The 18,912-nt window shown below is 37.2% G+C and overlaps 1 protein-coding gene across 9 annotated transcripts in view; it reads right to left on the bottom strand.

Annotated features, from left to right (window-relative positions):
• NIPBL (NIPBL cohesin loading factor) overlaps positions 1-18,912 on the bottom strand; it is a 160,318-nt gene that overhangs the window by 36,801 nt on the left and 104,605 nt on the right. For 8 of the 9 annotated variants that reach the window (XM_075137831.1, XM_075137835.1, XM_075137828.1 and 5 more), the window contains 6 exons: positions 9,422-9,604; positions 5,277-5,474; positions 5,022-5,093; positions 4,849-4,938; positions 1,734-1,837; positions 50-136 (listed from right to left, as the gene is read on the bottom strand). In XM_075137831.1, coding sequence (XP_074993932.1) covers positions 50-136; positions 1,734-1,837; positions 4,849-4,938; positions 5,022-5,093; positions 5,277-5,474; positions 9,422-9,604 — 734 coding nt within the window. The remainder of the gene's footprint in view (positions 1-49; positions 137-1,733; positions 1,838-4,848; positions 4,939-5,021; positions 5,094-5,276; positions 5,475-9,421; positions 9,605-18,912) is intronic. The other variant, XM_075137836.1, reaches the window with a different exon arrangement.

Below are 18,912 nucleotides of genomic sequence, written 5' to 3' on the forward strand. Positions count from 1 at the left end.
AAAACTCTGTTCTATACCATGTTGTGAAATTATATAATTTGAAACTCACATGGTTAAGTAATGTAGAAAGCTTTGATCCATCTTGAATATTCTTCTCCAAAATATTCAGGACTTTTACTGTCTTATCTGTTGAGAGCTAAGGCAAGAAAAGAAACACATCAAACAACTGCAGGAACATAAAGGCTTCCAAATTGCTGAAAAGAATGTCCATGGATGAAGGATAGAACTTGTTATATAATCTGAAACACTTAAATTGTAAGCAATTTGAGATAAGGATCAGATCTTAATTTCTGTGGTTTCTGACACAGCACGATTGAGAATGCTGATAATGTAAATAAACTAGGTGAAATATATTCTAAGATTGCAATCAAACTGCACTTTCAACCAGCAAAATCCATAGAAATAGATTTAAAATTGCACATCTGTCATTAATGTTGTATAGTTATACACTTCTACTTCTAGAAACTGAAATTTACCGAATCCAAGTATCAATCACAAATTCTAACAGACCATATAGAGCTTTATTAGGAGAAAATCCAAATTCCATGAACAAGCAGAAATAAAATTCCCTGACACTTGAGTGCTAATAAAAAGGAAATGTATTCTTAATATTAGTGTTAACTTTGAAGGATGTTGAAATAAGTAACTCAAACTCATGTACTGATCTTCTATAGAATTATGATTAAATAATTTGTAGAATATGCTAAATCTGAGGAAAGCCAGTTTCACTCATCCAGATACTATTGACATTCACCTTTAGAAGCAACAAAATTCTGATTTTATGTATACGTGTATGTAGGTACGTATGTATCTATGTGTGAAAAATAGGGACCAGAGGATAAGGGTGAGAACTATGAGGAAAGAGAAACACTCAGGCTGACAACACACTACAAAGGAAGGTAGGGAGATTGAAGAAAAGTCCAGGAAGAATATCTAAATTTTGGATTAAAGAAAACCCTTCAGAGTGACTTTTATAATAAATGTTCACAGACACTTCATAAACATAGTAAATGGTCATAAGCAGGCAGAGTAAGAGTTTAACATAAGACTGCCCAAAGCCAAGAGTTCCAGGAAGATAAGGAAAGCAAGGACATTGTTTCTAGAGGTGTGATACCAACAGTTTGCACCAACAAGAAGTTCCCTTGAACTGAAGTTGGGAAGAGTACAGCAAAGAAACCACAATATGCAGTCTACAGAAAATTAATCTTATCATCACCTGGAGTGTTAAATCTTCTAAGTTTGAAAGGCATTTTTGGAGAGACGGAGGAAGCAGGCAATTCAGTGTAATGCTGGCTGGACATCATACATTTACATTGCACTGATGGCATATATCAGAAAGGGTGGATTTTTTTACTTTGCCAGCAGGTTCTGATTTACTCTGGTTGCTCAACACCAGCTGTAAGGAGCAAAACCTATAGGTTGATGTGCTTTTGTGAAAGTAGATTAATTATTTTAGATTTTACTGCTCAGGCATTGGTATTACATATTGGCATATAGTCAGCATTGACACAGAGAAGGACCATTCAACAAAAATGTCTCAGCTTCAGAGACAGTAACAGTTAAGATGTGGTAATTTTTTAAGCATTTTAGCTAAGTCAGCAGAAGCACAACTGTTCACAGTATCTGTAACATGCCCAGCTGATGAGGGTGGAATGTTATTACAGGGGACATAAGTTTTTTTATGTTTATCAAAATTGTATGTTCAAAAAGGGTTAAAGACTATAAAGATGTACCTTGTCCATAATGCCCATTGCCTTGATCTTTGCAGATTCACTACCCAACTCGCTAAGCTGATGCTTTCCCAGTAGTAATTCCTGTGGAATCTCATCATCATCGCCTTTAAAAAAAAAATTAAAAAATTAACAATCATATTTCTAATTAGACTTCAAGGAAATCAGTATTTTACAGCCAACATGAAAAAGCCAACCGAAGAAAAAGAACTGATTTTTCAAGTGTCTAGCATCTAATAGTTCCAAATAGTTAGCATCTAACAGTTGCATCTAATGAAGACTGATGATGACAACTTTTGGTTGTGTTAAAACAATGACTGCTTGTTAAATATGACTGGTTCTGAAATACCATTTAACAGCTTAACATGAGGCATCCATTTCTGAAAGTCATAAACTAAAAATTTTTAACATAGCAAACCCCATTTATTGCGGCTCTTGTGCCATCACCCTCATTTCAGTAAAACAAACTATTGTAGCCCTAATTCTAAAGTTCAAATCTGGGGAGGGGCAACAGATGAAAAACACATATAACATTAAGTACTTTGGGATACACTGTGTCTTAATCATATTTACCCTTACAAAAAATCCATGATGTTACCAGACACAGAAAGAACCAATGACTTTACTTTTAAGTCCAAGGTTGTACACACTATTGCTTTAAAAACTGTAGTGATTTGTTTACTATGCTCCTTCCCTTGTTCTAATCCTGTGACAAAGATGGTAGGAACAAAATTACTGAATATTCTACCATTTATTTCAATAGGAAGTCACCTTAGTCAACCCAAACTACTTCCTCAGACACTTATGCTATGCTGGTTGGTTCTCCATCCTCTATTGAATCTCCATCCTCCATTGGATGCGGGGGGGGAACGTTGCCACCAAGGACGAGGAAAAGGCTGAGGTACTCAACGCCTTCTTTGCCTCAGTCTTTAGTAGTCAGAGTGGTTATCCTCAGGGTACTCAGCCCCCTGAGCTGGAAGACAGGGATGACGAGCAGGATAAACCTCCCATAATTCAAGAGGATGAAGTTCATGACCTGCTATGCCACCTGGACGTTCACAAGTCTATGGGGCTGGATGGGATCCACCCGAGGGTACTGAGGGAGCTGGCGGAGGAGCTTGCCGAGCCGCTCTCCATCATTTACCAGCAGTCCTGGTTAACTGGGGAGGTCCCGGACGACTGGAGGCTCGCCAATGTGACTCCCATCTACAAGAAGGGCCGGAGGGAGGATCCGGGGAACTACAGACCGGTCAGCCTGACCTCGGTGCCGGGGAAGATCATGGAGCGGTTGGTTTTGAGGGTGCTCACGAGCCATGTCCGGGACAACCAGGGGATCAGGCCCAGCCAGCACGGGTTCATGGAAGGCAGGTCCTGCTTGACCAACCTGATCTCCTTCTATGACCAGGTGACCCGCCTAGTGGATGAGGGAAAGGCAGTGGATGTGGTCTACTTGGACTTCAGTAAGGCCTTTGACACTGTCTCCCACAGCATTCTCCTAGAGAAGCTGGCGGCTCACAGCCTAGACAGGTGCACTCTTCGCTGGGTAAAAAACTGGCTGGACGGCCGAGCCCAGAGAGTTGTGGTGAACGGAGTTAAATCCAGTTGGCGGCCGGTCACGAGCGGTGTTCCCCAGGGCTCAGTACTGGGGCCGGTCCTGTTCAATATCTTCATCAATGATCTGGACGAGGGGATCGAGTGCTCCCTCAGTAAGTTTGCAGACGACACCAAGTTGGGTGGGAGTGTTGATCTGCTCGAGGGTAGGAAGGCTCTGCAGAGGGACCTGGACAGGCTGGATCGATGGGCCGAGGCCAACTGTGTGAGGTTCAACAAGGCCAAGTGCCGGGTCCTGCACTTCGGCCACAACAACCCCAGGCAACGCTACAGGCTTGGGGAAGAGTGGCTGGAAAGCTGCCCAGAGGAAAAGGACCTGGGGGTACTGGTTGACAGCCGGCTGAACATGAGCCGGCAGTGTGCTCAGGTGGCCAAGAAGGCCAACGGCATCCTGGCCTGTATCAGAAATAGTGTGGCCAGCAGGAGTAGGGAGGTGATCGTGCCCCTGTACTCGGCACTGGTGAGGCCGCACCTCGAATAATGTGTTCAGTTTTGGGCCCCTCACTACAAGAAGGACATGGAGGTGCTGGAGCGTGTCCAGAGAAGGGCAACGAAGCTGGTGAAGGGCCTGAAGCACAAGTCTTATGAGGAGCGGCTGAGGGACCTGGGACTGTTTAGTCTGGAGAAGAGGAGGCTGAGGGGAGACCTCATCGCGCTCTACAACTGCCTGAAAGGAGGTTGTAGCGAGGTGGGTGTTGGTCTCTTCTGCCAAGTAACTAGCGATAGGACAAGAGGAAATGGTCTCAAGTTGCGCCAAGGGAGGTTTAGATTGAACATTAGGAAAAATTTCTTTACTGAAAGAGTGGTCAGGCCTTGGAACAGGCTGCCCAGGGAAGTGGTGGAGTCACCATCCCTGGAGGTATTTAAAAGACGTGTAGATGAGGCCCTTAGGGACATGGTGTAGTGGGCATGGTGGTGTTGGGTTGACGGTTGGACACGATGATCTTAGAGGTCTTTTCCAACCTGTATGATTCTATGATTCTATGATTCTATGATTCCAGTGAAATGGATAACGAGCGTACAGTGACACAGTGCCTCAGCCATAAATGCATAAGGACTCTGCTGCTTGAATTGAATAATCAAGCTCTGTTGGGTCAAAGGCCACAACAGATGCAAAATTATGTGTCTCAGACATTACTAGCAAGAGAACCATCTTATATTAATGTTGTTTACAAAGATATGTTTGACAGAAGCTAACACACTAACGACATCCCAAAGAGGTATCCTTTCCACTCCAGGGGACTACGATTTGTCTCATTATGATTTATGCCCCTTTTGGATTCTGCAGGAAGGAGGAAAGAGGATCATCTTCTTGCAGCAGCAAGTGAAATGGAAAGGTAAAGGCCACCACTCAAGGGGGAGGCTATATAAATGCAGTATGCCCTACGATGTATCATAGGCAATTAGATCACCAAGAAGGAAGTTTGAAAATACTGAGATACAAAGTTTTTGGCGTTTCTTGTGTTTCTAATTGGGGAAAGCATTTTGAAAATTTCTGACATATTACCAAAAGCTGTAAAATCCATGTCTTCCAAATTTTCCAAAATATTCTCTATTGAAGCAGTAAACCTTTTGAAAGTCGAAGAATCCATCATTTCTGGTGAAAAAAGAAATTCATAAATAATTATTTGATATACAAAACAGAAAATACAAAACTGTAGAAAATAAATCTAAAATTACCTTCAGGTGTTAGTTTAGGTTCATAAGCTTTCCTCTTCTTTTGTTTTTCTTTTTTCTTCATTTTTCTAGCCACTAATTAAGAAAATAAAGAATAAACCAAATCTTTTCTCAAAAATTAAATAAAGGATTATTTACCTTTCTTACACTTGTATTCAATACTGCATGTAAAGATGTTTATTTTAAATTGTTTAACATATTCCTTAAAAATGCACTAGTATTATGGAATAAAATTAAATTTTTAAAATGATCAGTTACCCTCACTGAGGCTAGGGGGAGGAGAATAATCATCCATATCAGACTCATCGGGACTGCGATTACGGTAACGGCCACTACCAGAAGTCCTCCTTCCTTCATGATAATGACCACTTCTCCTATGGTCAGCAGAACTTCTTCTGTCATGTTCTTCATACTCCCAAGCTTCATCTCTATCCTTTTTATGTCTTTTACGAGAAGCTAGAAATGAAATGCATTTTCATTATAAGTACAAGAATTCTACTTTCAATACCTCAAAATTAAACATCTTTAAACATTTAAAAGACGTGTAGATGGGGCATTTAGGGACATGGTTTAGTGGTGGACTTGGCACTGTTAGGTTTACGATTGGACTACTTGAAAGGTCTTTTCCAGCCTAAATGATTCTATGATTTGCAAGTTAAACAATGTTGTATAGGTGTTCTGTAAAACAAGTGAACACTCTAAAACTATTATTTAAAATTCTGTTATGGCATTATTCTAACGATTTCTTTTGAATTACATGAAAACTATGCCTGAAACCAGTAAAGACACCAGCAACATTTAAAAATACAAATTTACAGGGCATTTGTCCTTTTAAGCAAAGTAGGGAAAGTGGAAAAAATCAAAATAAGTTTCATCCTTTCATAAGAGAACACTGAGATAATTTCTTCAGTTATCTAAATTGTGACTATTACTGGGTATTCATATTCCAATTCAGTGACTGCTTTGCCCATCTAACACAGCAAGTTCCAATGAAACTTGGCAATCTAGTTGCTTAAAGATACTCTGTTTTGCCAAGACAACTAAAATTTTCTCTTGATATATATTGCAGGAAATTCAGTGTAAAGGAGAAAGCTGGAGTCACAATTCTGGGCCAGACAGCAACTCAGTGCCACAGAAGGTTATTATAACCAGTTTTCAGTCAGGACCAAAAAGCCCAGCAGAAGTGAATGCTGAAGAAACTAGGATAAATGTTCTATGCAGAAACAGAGATTTGGTGGAAATAAAGTGGGGGAACGGAATGGAGAGTTTGCTGTTATTTTCAAAGAAAGTCTTGTGTGTCTTGAAGGGGAGAGGGTGCTAAGATGTAATAGAAAAAGGATATGGAGGAGGAGGTAGCTTCATCCATGAAATCGGCCAACTCTCCATCATCTAATGTAACAGGATAACTGGGCTAGCAAAGAGATGTCTAACACAGATTGTACTGTGAAGATCAAAACAGCTCCAAAACACCACATTCTAGACTAGCAGAGTTTATGCTTGTGAACCTGCATATAACAGCCCTAACATTTGTGTGTCTCTACCAAAGTCTCCTGAAGTTTAGAGAGGTATGACTGTATATAGGGTTGTTTCTGAGTAAAATGGTTCCAAGCATTTGTACAGAACTGGAACTGAACTGACAAGTTCTTCCCACAACCCCAGTTTATTTAGAAGCATAGGAAACATACCAGGATATAGTCACACCTGGTATACCTACCAGGATATAGTCAATAGTCAACCCAGGCTCAGAATTAATAAGAAAAACATTAAACCTGAGGTGATACTACTGTTGTGCACCCTAGAGGGCTCCCACTTCTGAAATTGTAGTACAAAACTTCTGCACAGCAGTGGTCCAAGTCTTTAAGGTAATAATTCAGTTCAGGGTTTGAGCTGTATTGCTTCTGGATCAGACTTGCTTCTGGAGGCAGTACAGTCATGTTCATGATGCCCGAGCTACTAACACTGTCTAAAATGGTTGAGAGTTAATTGCGATTGAAGAAATAGAGGGCTATCTTGGATACCTGGAGGGCGCGTATTGGAGAAGAAAGTAAGTGTTTTATGGGAAAAGACTTGACACATCTTAACTGATTCTTTTTCCCACCATGAGACAGTATTTTTTGGAGGCAGATGACATCTGTCTCCACAGTTTACAAATCATCAGTATCAATTTAAGCTCTGTAGGATGAATTCTGACTCCAGCTACATTTCCATGAGAAAAGTAACTTCCAATATTGCTTTCCAGAAGAATTTTAAATTGACCAGTTTATCAATGCTGCACAACAAAACAGAATATGTTATGGTTGTGCTGGCTCTGCAATGCAAGTAAGATGAACATGGGAACAGCTATTCACAACCACTGCTCTACAAAATTTATTTTGAAATAGATAAAATTGATTAAAAATTTAAATATTAATAACATTTCAAGAGTTATTATTGATTTTATACATAAATAAAGACTATTCAGTATATAAATACCCCATTTCCTACTGAATTCTGCCAAACATTTATGCAGTTACACATTTAGCACTTATTGTATGAGAATTATTTCGTCAATTTTCAGTTTCTCATAATTTAATTTAACGGAATGTCCCTTCTTCATTAGATACTCAAAAAAATTTCTCCTCTTCTATAATAATCACTATTTCATATTTTTTAAAGTTCAATTTCAGACAACCAAAAGAATTCTTCAATACGTATTTGTAATGGTACAAATCTATTCAGTTAGTTATTTGTTCAGTAATCTATTCTACTTGTCACAAATCTTTCATTCTCTTGATCATTTTGTCTCGTTTTAATTCAATTCAGTTCTACAGTGTCCTTTGAGAAATATTATAATTTATTTTTAAACCAGATGTCCTCACTGAACTGTTTAGAATGATGGCCAGATCTCTTGAGTGGATATAATGAACCTAGAATCCCTTAAAGTATATAATTACTGTGAAAGTTTGCCTTAATTTGCTTTACTTTGTATTTCAAAATTTCAACAGCCACTGTGGCTAATAGGTAGATTAAGGTTTCTGAAATTCTTGACAATTCTCTCCATTCCCAACCAACTTAAATAAATTTGCTTTACTTATTCATTTTTTTAATTCACTGTTACTGATTATTAACGTCATAAACACGTGATGTGATACGGTAAACAGAGAATATAGAATCTTGAATAAAGCAAATCATCATTAATCTTTTGCCATAACCAAGACTGATTACAAATTACCTCCAGCTCTCATACTCGTGCTCAAAGCAGCATTATTAAGTTATAATTAAAAGGAAAAACAAACAAACAAAAGGACGTTCTTTTCTGCTTCTTTGATAAAGATCAGAGGTATCGCTATTATAATTTTAACGTGTATGTGTGCATAAGCACTGCGTATCTGTTGGATGAGAACTTGAAACATATTAAAAAGCAGAACAAACAATTTTTTCTCTTTTGGACCCTAAGAAAAACTAAAAAGCAAAACATTGTGTTTTAGAAAAGTTTAGTAAGATGTTTATATAAGCAAAGGTGAAAAGAGTCTAAACTTGGGAAAAAATCGTTATAAGCAAGATGCCTTCTCAGGTTAAGAGCAATAGGCAGCTCTCCTGTAGCCCTACATGGGTAACACAGCTAAGATGTTAACTCTGAACTGATTCACTCCGTTTTAATAGTTTATTCTCAGTGTTGGCTAACTGAACTATCATAAAGACAAACTAACCATACCCTTATTAGCAAGTAGGAAATCCCTTCCTAACTTAGAGGCATACAACAATTTTTTAACACTTAGGAACTTTATCTGATTGCACAGCAAAATTCTAACTACAAGTTTCCTCTCTTCCTTTGAAAACAGTTAATTCAAGAATAGTATCATCTGCAAATGGTATTTTGAGAACCCACCGAATACCAGTTTTTCAAGCAATATGCCAGAGTAATCATAGAAGAAGAAATATTTTAAGAAACTTCTGGGCAGTAGGAGTCTCAATTTATCATGTCAGAAAAATTCAAGAGGGGATTCTTCACTTTTCTTATCAATAAAACTAAGAATAATTCAAAATTTATTTACTGAAATTTTTCTTTGCATACCTTTGTATGCAAGTTTTCTGTGCTGCTTTAGAGGATATTTTCCTTAATCTGATCGGCTAAAAATGTTTCACAGTATAACTGAAAAAAAAAAAAAAATCTAGGCAGCAGCTTCCCATAAGGTAATTAGGAAAAGAAATTTGTTAAACTGAATTGAAATCAAGTAATTTTTTTTTTTTAATTTTTCTTTCTTTAAAAGAAAAAAAGGGTTCTTGGCCAAGTAGTTGTCAGGACACCAAACTTGTTTTCGTAAGTTTTAGGATAGCCAACTTAAAAAAAAAAACTGTATCTTTTGATAAAAGCAAAGTATTAGCTTTCTTCAGCAGTAGGAACAGAACAATGTACTACTTACATTCAAAAGCTTCTTCACTGTCATTGTCTTCGTCAGAACTGATTTCAGCATATTTTGGTTTCTCATTAACTGTGCTACGTTTGCGCTTGTTCATTTTCACACGTTCACAAAGTGGCATGGTGGATTCAATTTCTGCCAGGAGCTCAGGAGGCAACTCCTTTAACACTGACTGATCTATGCTACCTATTAATGGAGAGTAAGAAGAGCAAATGTGAACTTGAAGATAGAAGTAAGGGCCCAACTCTACAGTCCTTTCTCAGGAACCACTTACAGTATATCCACTAATAGTACCATGGTTAGATATACGTGAAGGTAATTTGACAGTGCTTTTTAAAGTTGCATTTACTGTTCACACTACAATTAGAAATTAACATAATAAATTGCATACACATCTCCTTCAATAAAATATTTTGTCAGGCATATGAATATAAACAAATTCAAATCAGTGAATTTCCTTTGTAAAAAGATGTCCCTGCTCTACCTCCACAAAATTTAGTCTTATTTCAGTTCATCCTCTGAAATCAACAGGTTTTCTAACAATGTAGGTAAATTAAGGATTCTTTGTGCCTCATTGACAGTTCTGTTCATTCTCATTCATATTATTTAGTGCACACATGACAGTAATCTTCCCTTTTCCAGTAGGCAGGGACAATTTGTGCCAGAACGTCTGGGGTCTTATCCCTAAATACAGGCCAAATGATTGACAACCCAACCTCTGCCTCAGATTTTTTCTTACCTCCTACTAGTAGTTTTATAATGCAACCCAAATTTTTGCTTAATTTTGTTACTAAGCAAAGTTGAAAGATTTTTATTTAATATAGACAAACAGCAGGCTGGACTGCATCTGGTTTCTTTTCCACAGAGGTAAACAGGTAGAAACATCACACCATTCTCATCACGATTAAGACCCATATACAGTCAGAATGAAGGAGATTTGCAGTCAAAATTTTTACAACTGACACAAGGAAATAAAATTAATTCAGAAGTATTTCTTGGGGTTTTGTTTATTTGATGTCTTATCTTTATTTATCAAAGAACCTATTGCACAGATTTGAAGATTATCAGACTAAACTGTTAACCTTTTTCCAACAACAGAACAAACATCTTTGTCATAAGCGCCTCTCTCTCCTTCCCAAGGCATAGTATATTATTTAGACAGGAAATCACTTGCCAATTGCTATGCACACACACACAATCCTCCAAAATATCATCTTCTGGATGATAATTCACTTTTTAATTGCATTCACTGCATTACTAACATAATTTTCTAAAACTTATTTCCATTTTTACACTAATATCCTATTTTATAATCCAAGATTAGTCTTTTTCTTTTTTTCTTCCATCTTTAAACATCTCTAACTGGAATTAGAAGAGCCTTAATACGAGAAAATAGTTTCGTCCGAACTTTTTGAACAGTTTTCCAAAAAGTCTCATGTATTTCTGATTTCACATATATCTACATTCACAAAAATTGCCTCCAAGCAATGAAACTCATGATCGGAAAATTATTTTTCTATAATTCTCAAGTATGTTCAGCAAGTCATCTCATTTATGTGCATTTTAAAAAAAGATTTATTAAAATATTGGGGTTTTCAAACTGAGGTAGGGAAATATCTATAAAGCAAAACTAATAGCCAAAGTTGTCCTAGCTTCCCCCATGTTGTGGTCACTCTTACTTATTTGTGTTAAGTTGCCATCCTTAGATAATCACCACCTGCCAAAGTTACCTAAATTCTCAATATGGCTTTCAAAAATGCTAGGAAACATTTCACAGTGTGGTTGACCATGTTACTGTAACATGATTACCCTTTACAGGCTAGGCACTTAATTGAAGATAGGCAGAAATATGCAGCATGGACAGATCAGTTCCTCTGTGTGTACCAACAGCTGACTGGATGACAGCCAGGTCTAATCTGGATGCTGCATAGCCGTGCACCTGAGTGGTGGCGTCCCCACACTAATACTTCATGTCTTTTTGTATGCCTATACAGTGCCTGAAGAGATTTAGCTTACATCCAGCCCCAGACTACAGGAAAATTCACATACACAAGTTCTAAGACAATTTCCACACATGAAATCACTAGAGGGCCTCAGATCCTGGTTCTCTAACACATATTCTCAATTTTATATACTGTTGGTAATTTCATTGAAATCAGCAGGACTATACACATAGCATAAAGCCTACAATAAATCTGGCCAAACAAAGACATTGCAGAAGCCAGCTACAAGTAAAGGAACAAAAGTTGCATTAAATCCCCAAACAACAAACAAAAATCACAGGCTACTACTCTCCTATCTCCTAGAAATATCTATTCTTAATTTCCTTATTGATTTTGTTCCCGGGATAGAACTACTCAAATCTTGAAAAATAAATCAATTGCTACAGTATTAATTAGACATCAATGAAAAAATAAAAATGCCACTACTTCAAATGTTTGGAAAATTAACTTTATTTCCTTCTCAGAAGTTCCAAGTTTTCTATGTTCTCCAGTGCTAAATTCAACTAATGCTTGAATTGCACTCTCTCCTCTTACAGATATCTCAGATGACAGTATAAGCTTACCCTTTTTTCTTTTATTAGGGAATATGTAAAGCTTTTTTTATTCAAGTAGGGAACAGCAGAAAAGAGAACAAATAGAATTGCTGTAAAGTTCTCTATAAGCTGTCTTTAAAGTTTTTGTTTCTGTCACAATGTTCCCTGGAGCAAGTCTGCCGTATGCCCAGTTTCCTTAGCTGCTGAGGATTGTAAATAACCAAATCTAAAAAGAGTTTTACTCATGCAGTACAAAGGAGTTAAGCATGACTGCACATGTATCTACAATTCTGATATACATGGAAAAGGACTCCCCATCCTTTCTGAAGAAACCCAGGGATATTATATACTGTGGAACTCCAGTCAAGAGCGTGTTAATATTTATTTTACTCTATTACTTATGTTATGTTGAGTCAGGGCAACCCAATCTTCAATAGAAACATCTTACTAAATTCCTTCTTTAGTACCTCCATATTTTGTAACGAAGGTACTGTTTATTTGTTCAGGGTAGTAAAGAAATACTTAAGAGAATCCAGTTCACCATAAGAATCCAGTCACATGGCAACAAACATTAGGTTATAAAACCCATGCTAATGCCTTTTCAGTTTATGGGATACTTTTCAAAAACAATTAAAAGAATATACAACACAAACCACTTTGAAAGTATCTACGAAAACATGTGTGATCACCTTCAGTTTTTCAATTTCTTTGATAAGTTTGCTAAGACCTGGTACCTACATTCATCAGTTACATTCACCTCTAGTTTGCACGGCTTTTTAAATAGTTAAGGAGAAAGTAACTTTACCAAAAAGTTACTCCACAAGTTCATAAGAATGGCCCAATCAATTGGCTTTCTGAAGAACTGTCCTCATCAACGGAATAATTCAATTTTTTGCAATGTGTGCCATCAGGGTACACAGTATGCCTGAAATGGGCTATAGGCAACAGTGTTCTTCAGACATCACTTATACATATTCTCAAAGCTGCTGCAACTATTAAAACAGACAAAAAAAAACCAAAAGGAAAGTACCATCATAAGAAAATCTTTGTCTCATTGTAAGGAACAGCATGCTAACAAACTCCACGTTAAGGAAACTGAAGGGCAAGTCACACAATAGCTGTAAGAACAATTCATCTCAAAGAACTGCATACATGCCACTTCTTCTTCAGTGCTTCTGCAAACGTATGCAATGCTGTCCATGACTTACATACTAGTTGCTTGCTGGAGGAAGAACAAGTTCTTGTTTTTTGTTTGACTGCCATTATCAAGAAGTTTCTTAGAGAAGGTATTCAAGAATCTTCAGCTGTTACTGAATATCCACTGACCATCAAGATACTCGTTTTCTCACCAAGCAATTCTTGACAAAATTAGTCAGATCAGCCAGAGAATCTTAAAAATTAATTAGTCTGTAAGCCTCCTCCCATATTCTATTTTAATCTGGGAAGCTTTTCAAAGGGTTTTGCCATATATAGTAGAAAGATTTCTACAAATATATAGTGGATATAGTATCTCCCTTCTTCACGTATGGCTTAAAAAAAGAATGGAAAGGCACAGATCTGATTCAAAGTTCAGCATCGCTTTTTGTTCATAACTTGATGGGTACTTTCAAGTTTGTAGAACAGCCTTTAACTTTAGCTAATATTTACGCATATCTAATCTTTAGAAGGATCCAAAATCACTTTGCTTTGAATTTACAAGTCAAATAGATCTCCCTGATCTAGGCAGATGAATGCCTTCAAGAGAGGTTGAACATTAAAAAAAAGGTAACATCATTATGGACTTTTACTGGATCCATTCAATATGGACAGCACAATTATTTTTTGACACAACAATCAGTGTGTTCATATTAGTTTCACCTGGCTTGATATAACAACTTCAAACAAGCACCTATGGAAAAGGGGATGATGCTTGCTGATGCTTAGGTCAGCTTTCCAGGATCAGAGAGGCTGTCCCTGCCATAAAATCAAAACCAACACTAATAAACTCTGTTATCTTCTCAGTAATTATCTATCTTTGCTTTCCAAACTATGGAAAACAGATGTATAGTTTACATTTTGGTGACATTTCCTATGAACTAACAAGTCATCAAGATTCTAATACATTTAGAAACCTAAACTCCGAATTGCTATTTCCATAACTATAAGAGATAGTCAATACAGTGGAAACAATCCGTATCAGTTTGCTTATATGGTTACTTTTAAAATACTTGTGACGTCAAAATGGCCTGTTTGCACATATATTATTGTGGCAAATGAACAAGTGCTTGAAGAAAAACTGCCCTGAAGTTCATTTCAAAACTGAGGTTTATGTTAATGAAGTCTTTTGCATAAATTAGCCTCCCATAAATATTGTCTTTTCCATTTCTGTGTGCTAATAGTTTGTAATAAGCAAACCTGCAGTTAGTGCAATTTCATATTTGTAATCTCTATATTTATCTTGTATTTTAAAACGCAACTTTTCCCAACTATCCAGACATTATATAAAAGAACACACAAGGGTCTAAGAGGGAACAGTGCCACTTGTTTGGGGTGAGGATATGAATCTTAACTTTGCCTTTCTCAGCGCTTAGAAATTTAAGTTTAACCACTCCCCACGTTCTTGAACTTCTACACTAATGAATTGCCACGCATCTTCATTTTGAGATTAAAAATAAAAACCTACAGAGTGCAGCTCAATTTTGCACTCCTCTTGCTCCTTTTTTGCCGCAGAAGTCATTACCTGCTACTGGAGTCTTCTTATTTTGCTGATGACTAGTATATCCAGTCTTGCTGTTATTCCACAGAGGCCAAGCTCATCTTCCTTACATGTCCTCTCTGAGCATTTGATAGAGGATGTTCCTCCTTTATGTGTCACCAGCTTACTGCCTAACTTTTTCAAGTAATTTTCGATCACTGCTATAACTATACTGATAAACTCTCCTATGTCAGAAATAAATACAGGAAGGAAAGCAATTTATTTCTGGATTAGCTTAAACAACGTTCAAACTCTGTGCTAAATCAAATAAAACACAGTCTTACTCCACAACAAGAGTGCCTTTTTCTTGTTGGATAGCCATGTCATTGTAACTACAACAGCACAGACTCACAGCTTAATTCTACTACAACCACTCATGCAGATAAGGTTCTATTTTAGATAAAGAACTAAAAGAAAAAAGAGGGGATAAAAGTACTTCTCTACTCTATAAAGATGTTTGGAAAATAAACACCCTTTAAAAATAGTTAAGTACTGTTACAGTGTAGCACTCAGGCACTACAGTGCAAAGGGCCACAGGACTACCTGTGATTGATGAACAGCTTACTGGTTAAAGCTGAAAATTTTTGGCTCTGTCTCAGTGTGCAAATTTAATGATATCCTTTCCACCCGGCTCTCCCTTAAAATGCTCCAGTATGTTCTTTATATGTCGCATTGAGTCCTTGCTGATCAGACTCCCTTGCCCACCAGCTTCACACTCCTCCAAATAATTCTGTGCCCTGGAGAGTTTCAAGAACAGAAGCGGAAACACAGGGCAATTGCAATCCTTTTCTCAAAGAGGAATTTAAGGCATGAGGAAGGCACATCTGCTCATAAGACAGAAGTTCCATTTTTAGCTCAATACCGTATCATCAGCTGAAAAACACACCATCAAATGAATACTGGAGAAAATAATCTGAGAAGTAATGCGTTTACTCCAGCGGCTTTCCTCTTTCCTCTCCCATTCTCTGCCTTAAACTTTATGAAAAGATATACAGCTACATCCTATAAACAAGATCTAACCCTTTATTGAGCCCCTTACCCTCACCTTCTGACTACATCCATGAAGGGATAACTCCTGAGCTCAGCTCACACACACACACACCAGAAAGAGGGTGGGACACTGAGATGCCCTCACCACCACCCAAGGGACTGCGCCCACAGGATTCTCTACTGCAACGAATTTGGCAGAAGGGAGAGAAATAGTGTTAGGAAGAAGTATGTCCTATATCATTCCATAGAACCTGCTTGAACACAACTTTCAAAATCATTTTTCCTCATCTGCCCCAATACTGGCACAAAGGGAAGGCTCCCAGCCTTGGGCTAAACAAAAGAAGAGGTTCAGACTCCCTGCTTATACCCCAGTCCTTACCTCTGGCCTTGAAAAATGGGACCCAGCCAGGCTGGTGGGTCAGAGAAGAATCTCTGGCTAAGCAGCACAGATTCAAAAAGGATTTTGAAATAGTACAAAACACTCTCAGAAGCAAGAAACATTTTTTGATGGAAGGAAGAGATTTCCAAAGAGCACCCTGAAAGATCCATGCAGAGGGCAGGGAATATACCCAACATGGACTCTCTGAAGATGCCAAGAGAACTCACATTTACATCAGTATCAACAATTTCCTCAAGCTATCTGATTGCTGTGGCAACTATAGCCACAAGTTATTTTATTCCTTATTGCTATTCACTGGCTTTTTGTCTTTATAAAAATTGATAAAAGGAGGCTAGAGCAGTCTAGTTTTGTAAGATACTTCACAAAAAATATAGCAGTACTCAGAGTAAAATAGAGTAAGATTGGCAATTGAAATATATGCAGTGCTGCACAAACCCCCTCACTTTTATGAACCAGAATTAGGGGATTGCTTTTGGATTTCACTGTCATTGCTGTTGAACATATGCACTGAAATTTAAGCCAACTCAATTTATTGTATTAAAAAGTTAAGGTGTTTTGTATCGTTGCAAAACACAGCAATTTACACATGTAATTTTCTGTTACTATTAATGTTTGGAATCTGAAATTTATGATTGATGCATTTTCCCAGCCATGTATTCTGATTAATTTAAAAACTGAGCCATGGGGCCTCACCTAAGAAAAAAAAACCTTAAGTAAATAAAATCAAATTACACCTCATAATTTTTCTTCTCATAAAAGAAAGACTCCCATATAAGCAGTATAATACAAGCAAGATCTTTGCAGAGAGTAAGTAAAACAAATGCCATGATTTACATCTGATCTGTGACTATAGGCACATCAAGATGATCTGCTTTTTCCTCACCCTATCATGGAAACATTCTCAGCCTTTATCCCTGAAAATATCACGTGAAGCTACTCTTGTTTTGCTTCTTCAAAGTAACCTAATTGCATAAGCAACAATAACAAAAGATTGCTGATGTTTTAGCTTTTAATATAAAATACTATAGGGAAGTTGCTCAGAAAATAATTAAATAATATATATATTTAAGTAACTTTATTTGATGCAAACAACAGTTTGGTAATTTGAAGAACAAAAAAGGTCTCATCCTTTTCTTTTCTGTTCATTGATAATGTTCCCATGGAGCAAAAATAAATTCCAAATTTCAAATAAAGTAAACATTTTAAATTTTCTTACACAAAAACAGTCACCTAAGACAGCTAAAAATGTTGAGCAACAGAAAAGTTGATTTACCAGAAGCAAATGTGAGGCTTTCCCTTATTTGTATTTTGCCAAATTTACTCTTTGTTTAGAAAAAAATTAAAACTAAAAATTTTGAGCACATACCCCTGCACATAAGCCAAGAAATAACATCCATATTTAGATACTTAGACACATCAACAGGTCTGCATTGCATGTTGCAATTGACGTCAAACAAATTGCTGGCCCACATTTTTACATATTGCAATGCATTTTTGCAAAAATTATTTATGCAACATAGCCTTAGCTATTCCCAGAAGTTAGAGGAACCTGATCAAGCATCCACATCCACAAACCAAAGGCAGTTTCAGACTTTCAACAAATTGCTCTGACAAATTAGGTAATAAATTTCTATCACTTACATGTGCCAAAGTAATTTTTCAAAAACGAACTAATTAAACAATGCACTCCTAAATCTGCAAACAGACAAAGCATCATATTTCAGATGAACCAAAGTACAATGAAACTAGTGGGTTTGGTCAAGTTTATTGTTGCTGCTAAGAACTAGATGTGCAACATCCAAAGTTCACTCTTACTATCCAGAGAAAACTTAAGAACAACTATGAGAGCAAGAATCAGAATATTTATCTTAGTGGCAAAGAGTAAAGTAGGAAATAACTAAAGCAGCCTCCAGGCACTGCGCTCAAAATGTCTCCTATTGTACTGGTAAAACAACACAAGAAAGGACTCTAGTGTACAACGGCTGAATTTCTGCTGTCTACTGGTATCATTTTGTCCAACACCTACTTCTGAAAAACTAGCACCAAAAATGAAGGCCTCATTGTACATTTGTATGTACAATGCCTATACAAATCCCAACATACTCTCAGGGATAGGACAGACACACCATACCTAAAAAATCCCTGCAAGTAAGAACAATCCATTCTGGTGCAAAGCATGCTAGAGAAATGAGATCTTCCTAGACTACAGACTACTACTTCCTGGACATTACAAAAAATTTCTTTACTGAAAGAGTGGTCAGGCCTTGGAACAGGCTGCCCAGGGAAGTGGTGGAGTCACCATCCCTGGAAGTATTTAAAAGACGTGTAGACGAGGCGCTTAGGGACATGGTGTAGTGGGTATGGTGTGTTGGGTTGACAGGTGGACTCGATGATCTTAGAGGTCTTTTCCAACCTTAATGATTCTATGATTCTATGATTCTACTGGATTTGATGGGTTATATATAGTTTAGTTTTGGCTTTTGACTAAACAATGCCTGGAATATTTTTCAAACTTTGAACCTGTTCAATCCAGAAAGGAGAAAAAAATTAATCAGGGCTAAATGGACAAAGTGTATATTAAAATGGATCCTCTGCAAACCCACACATCTTTAAATACTTCTAATGCCACGAGGGACAGCCAGCTCCTCTTTTAGTCTAGTTAAGTTGAAAAGAGGTAGTCACTAATATCTCAGAAAAGAGGACTATTGTAAAATTCTTATGAAAGTGCTGTTTTTTTCCTAAAATTCCAGTTAAATTTAGAGTTAAGAGAAGCTTTAAAGACTTCAGCTGAGAAGAATCATTATAAACTTCTTGTTGTAAACCATGAAATAGAT

Source organism: Calonectris borealis, chromosome Z (assembly GCF_964195595.1).
Source record: "Calonectris borealis chromosome Z, bCalBor7.hap1.2, whole genome shotgun sequence".
Taxonomy (NCBI): Eukaryota; Metazoa; Chordata; class Aves; order Procellariiformes; family Procellariidae; genus Calonectris; species Calonectris borealis.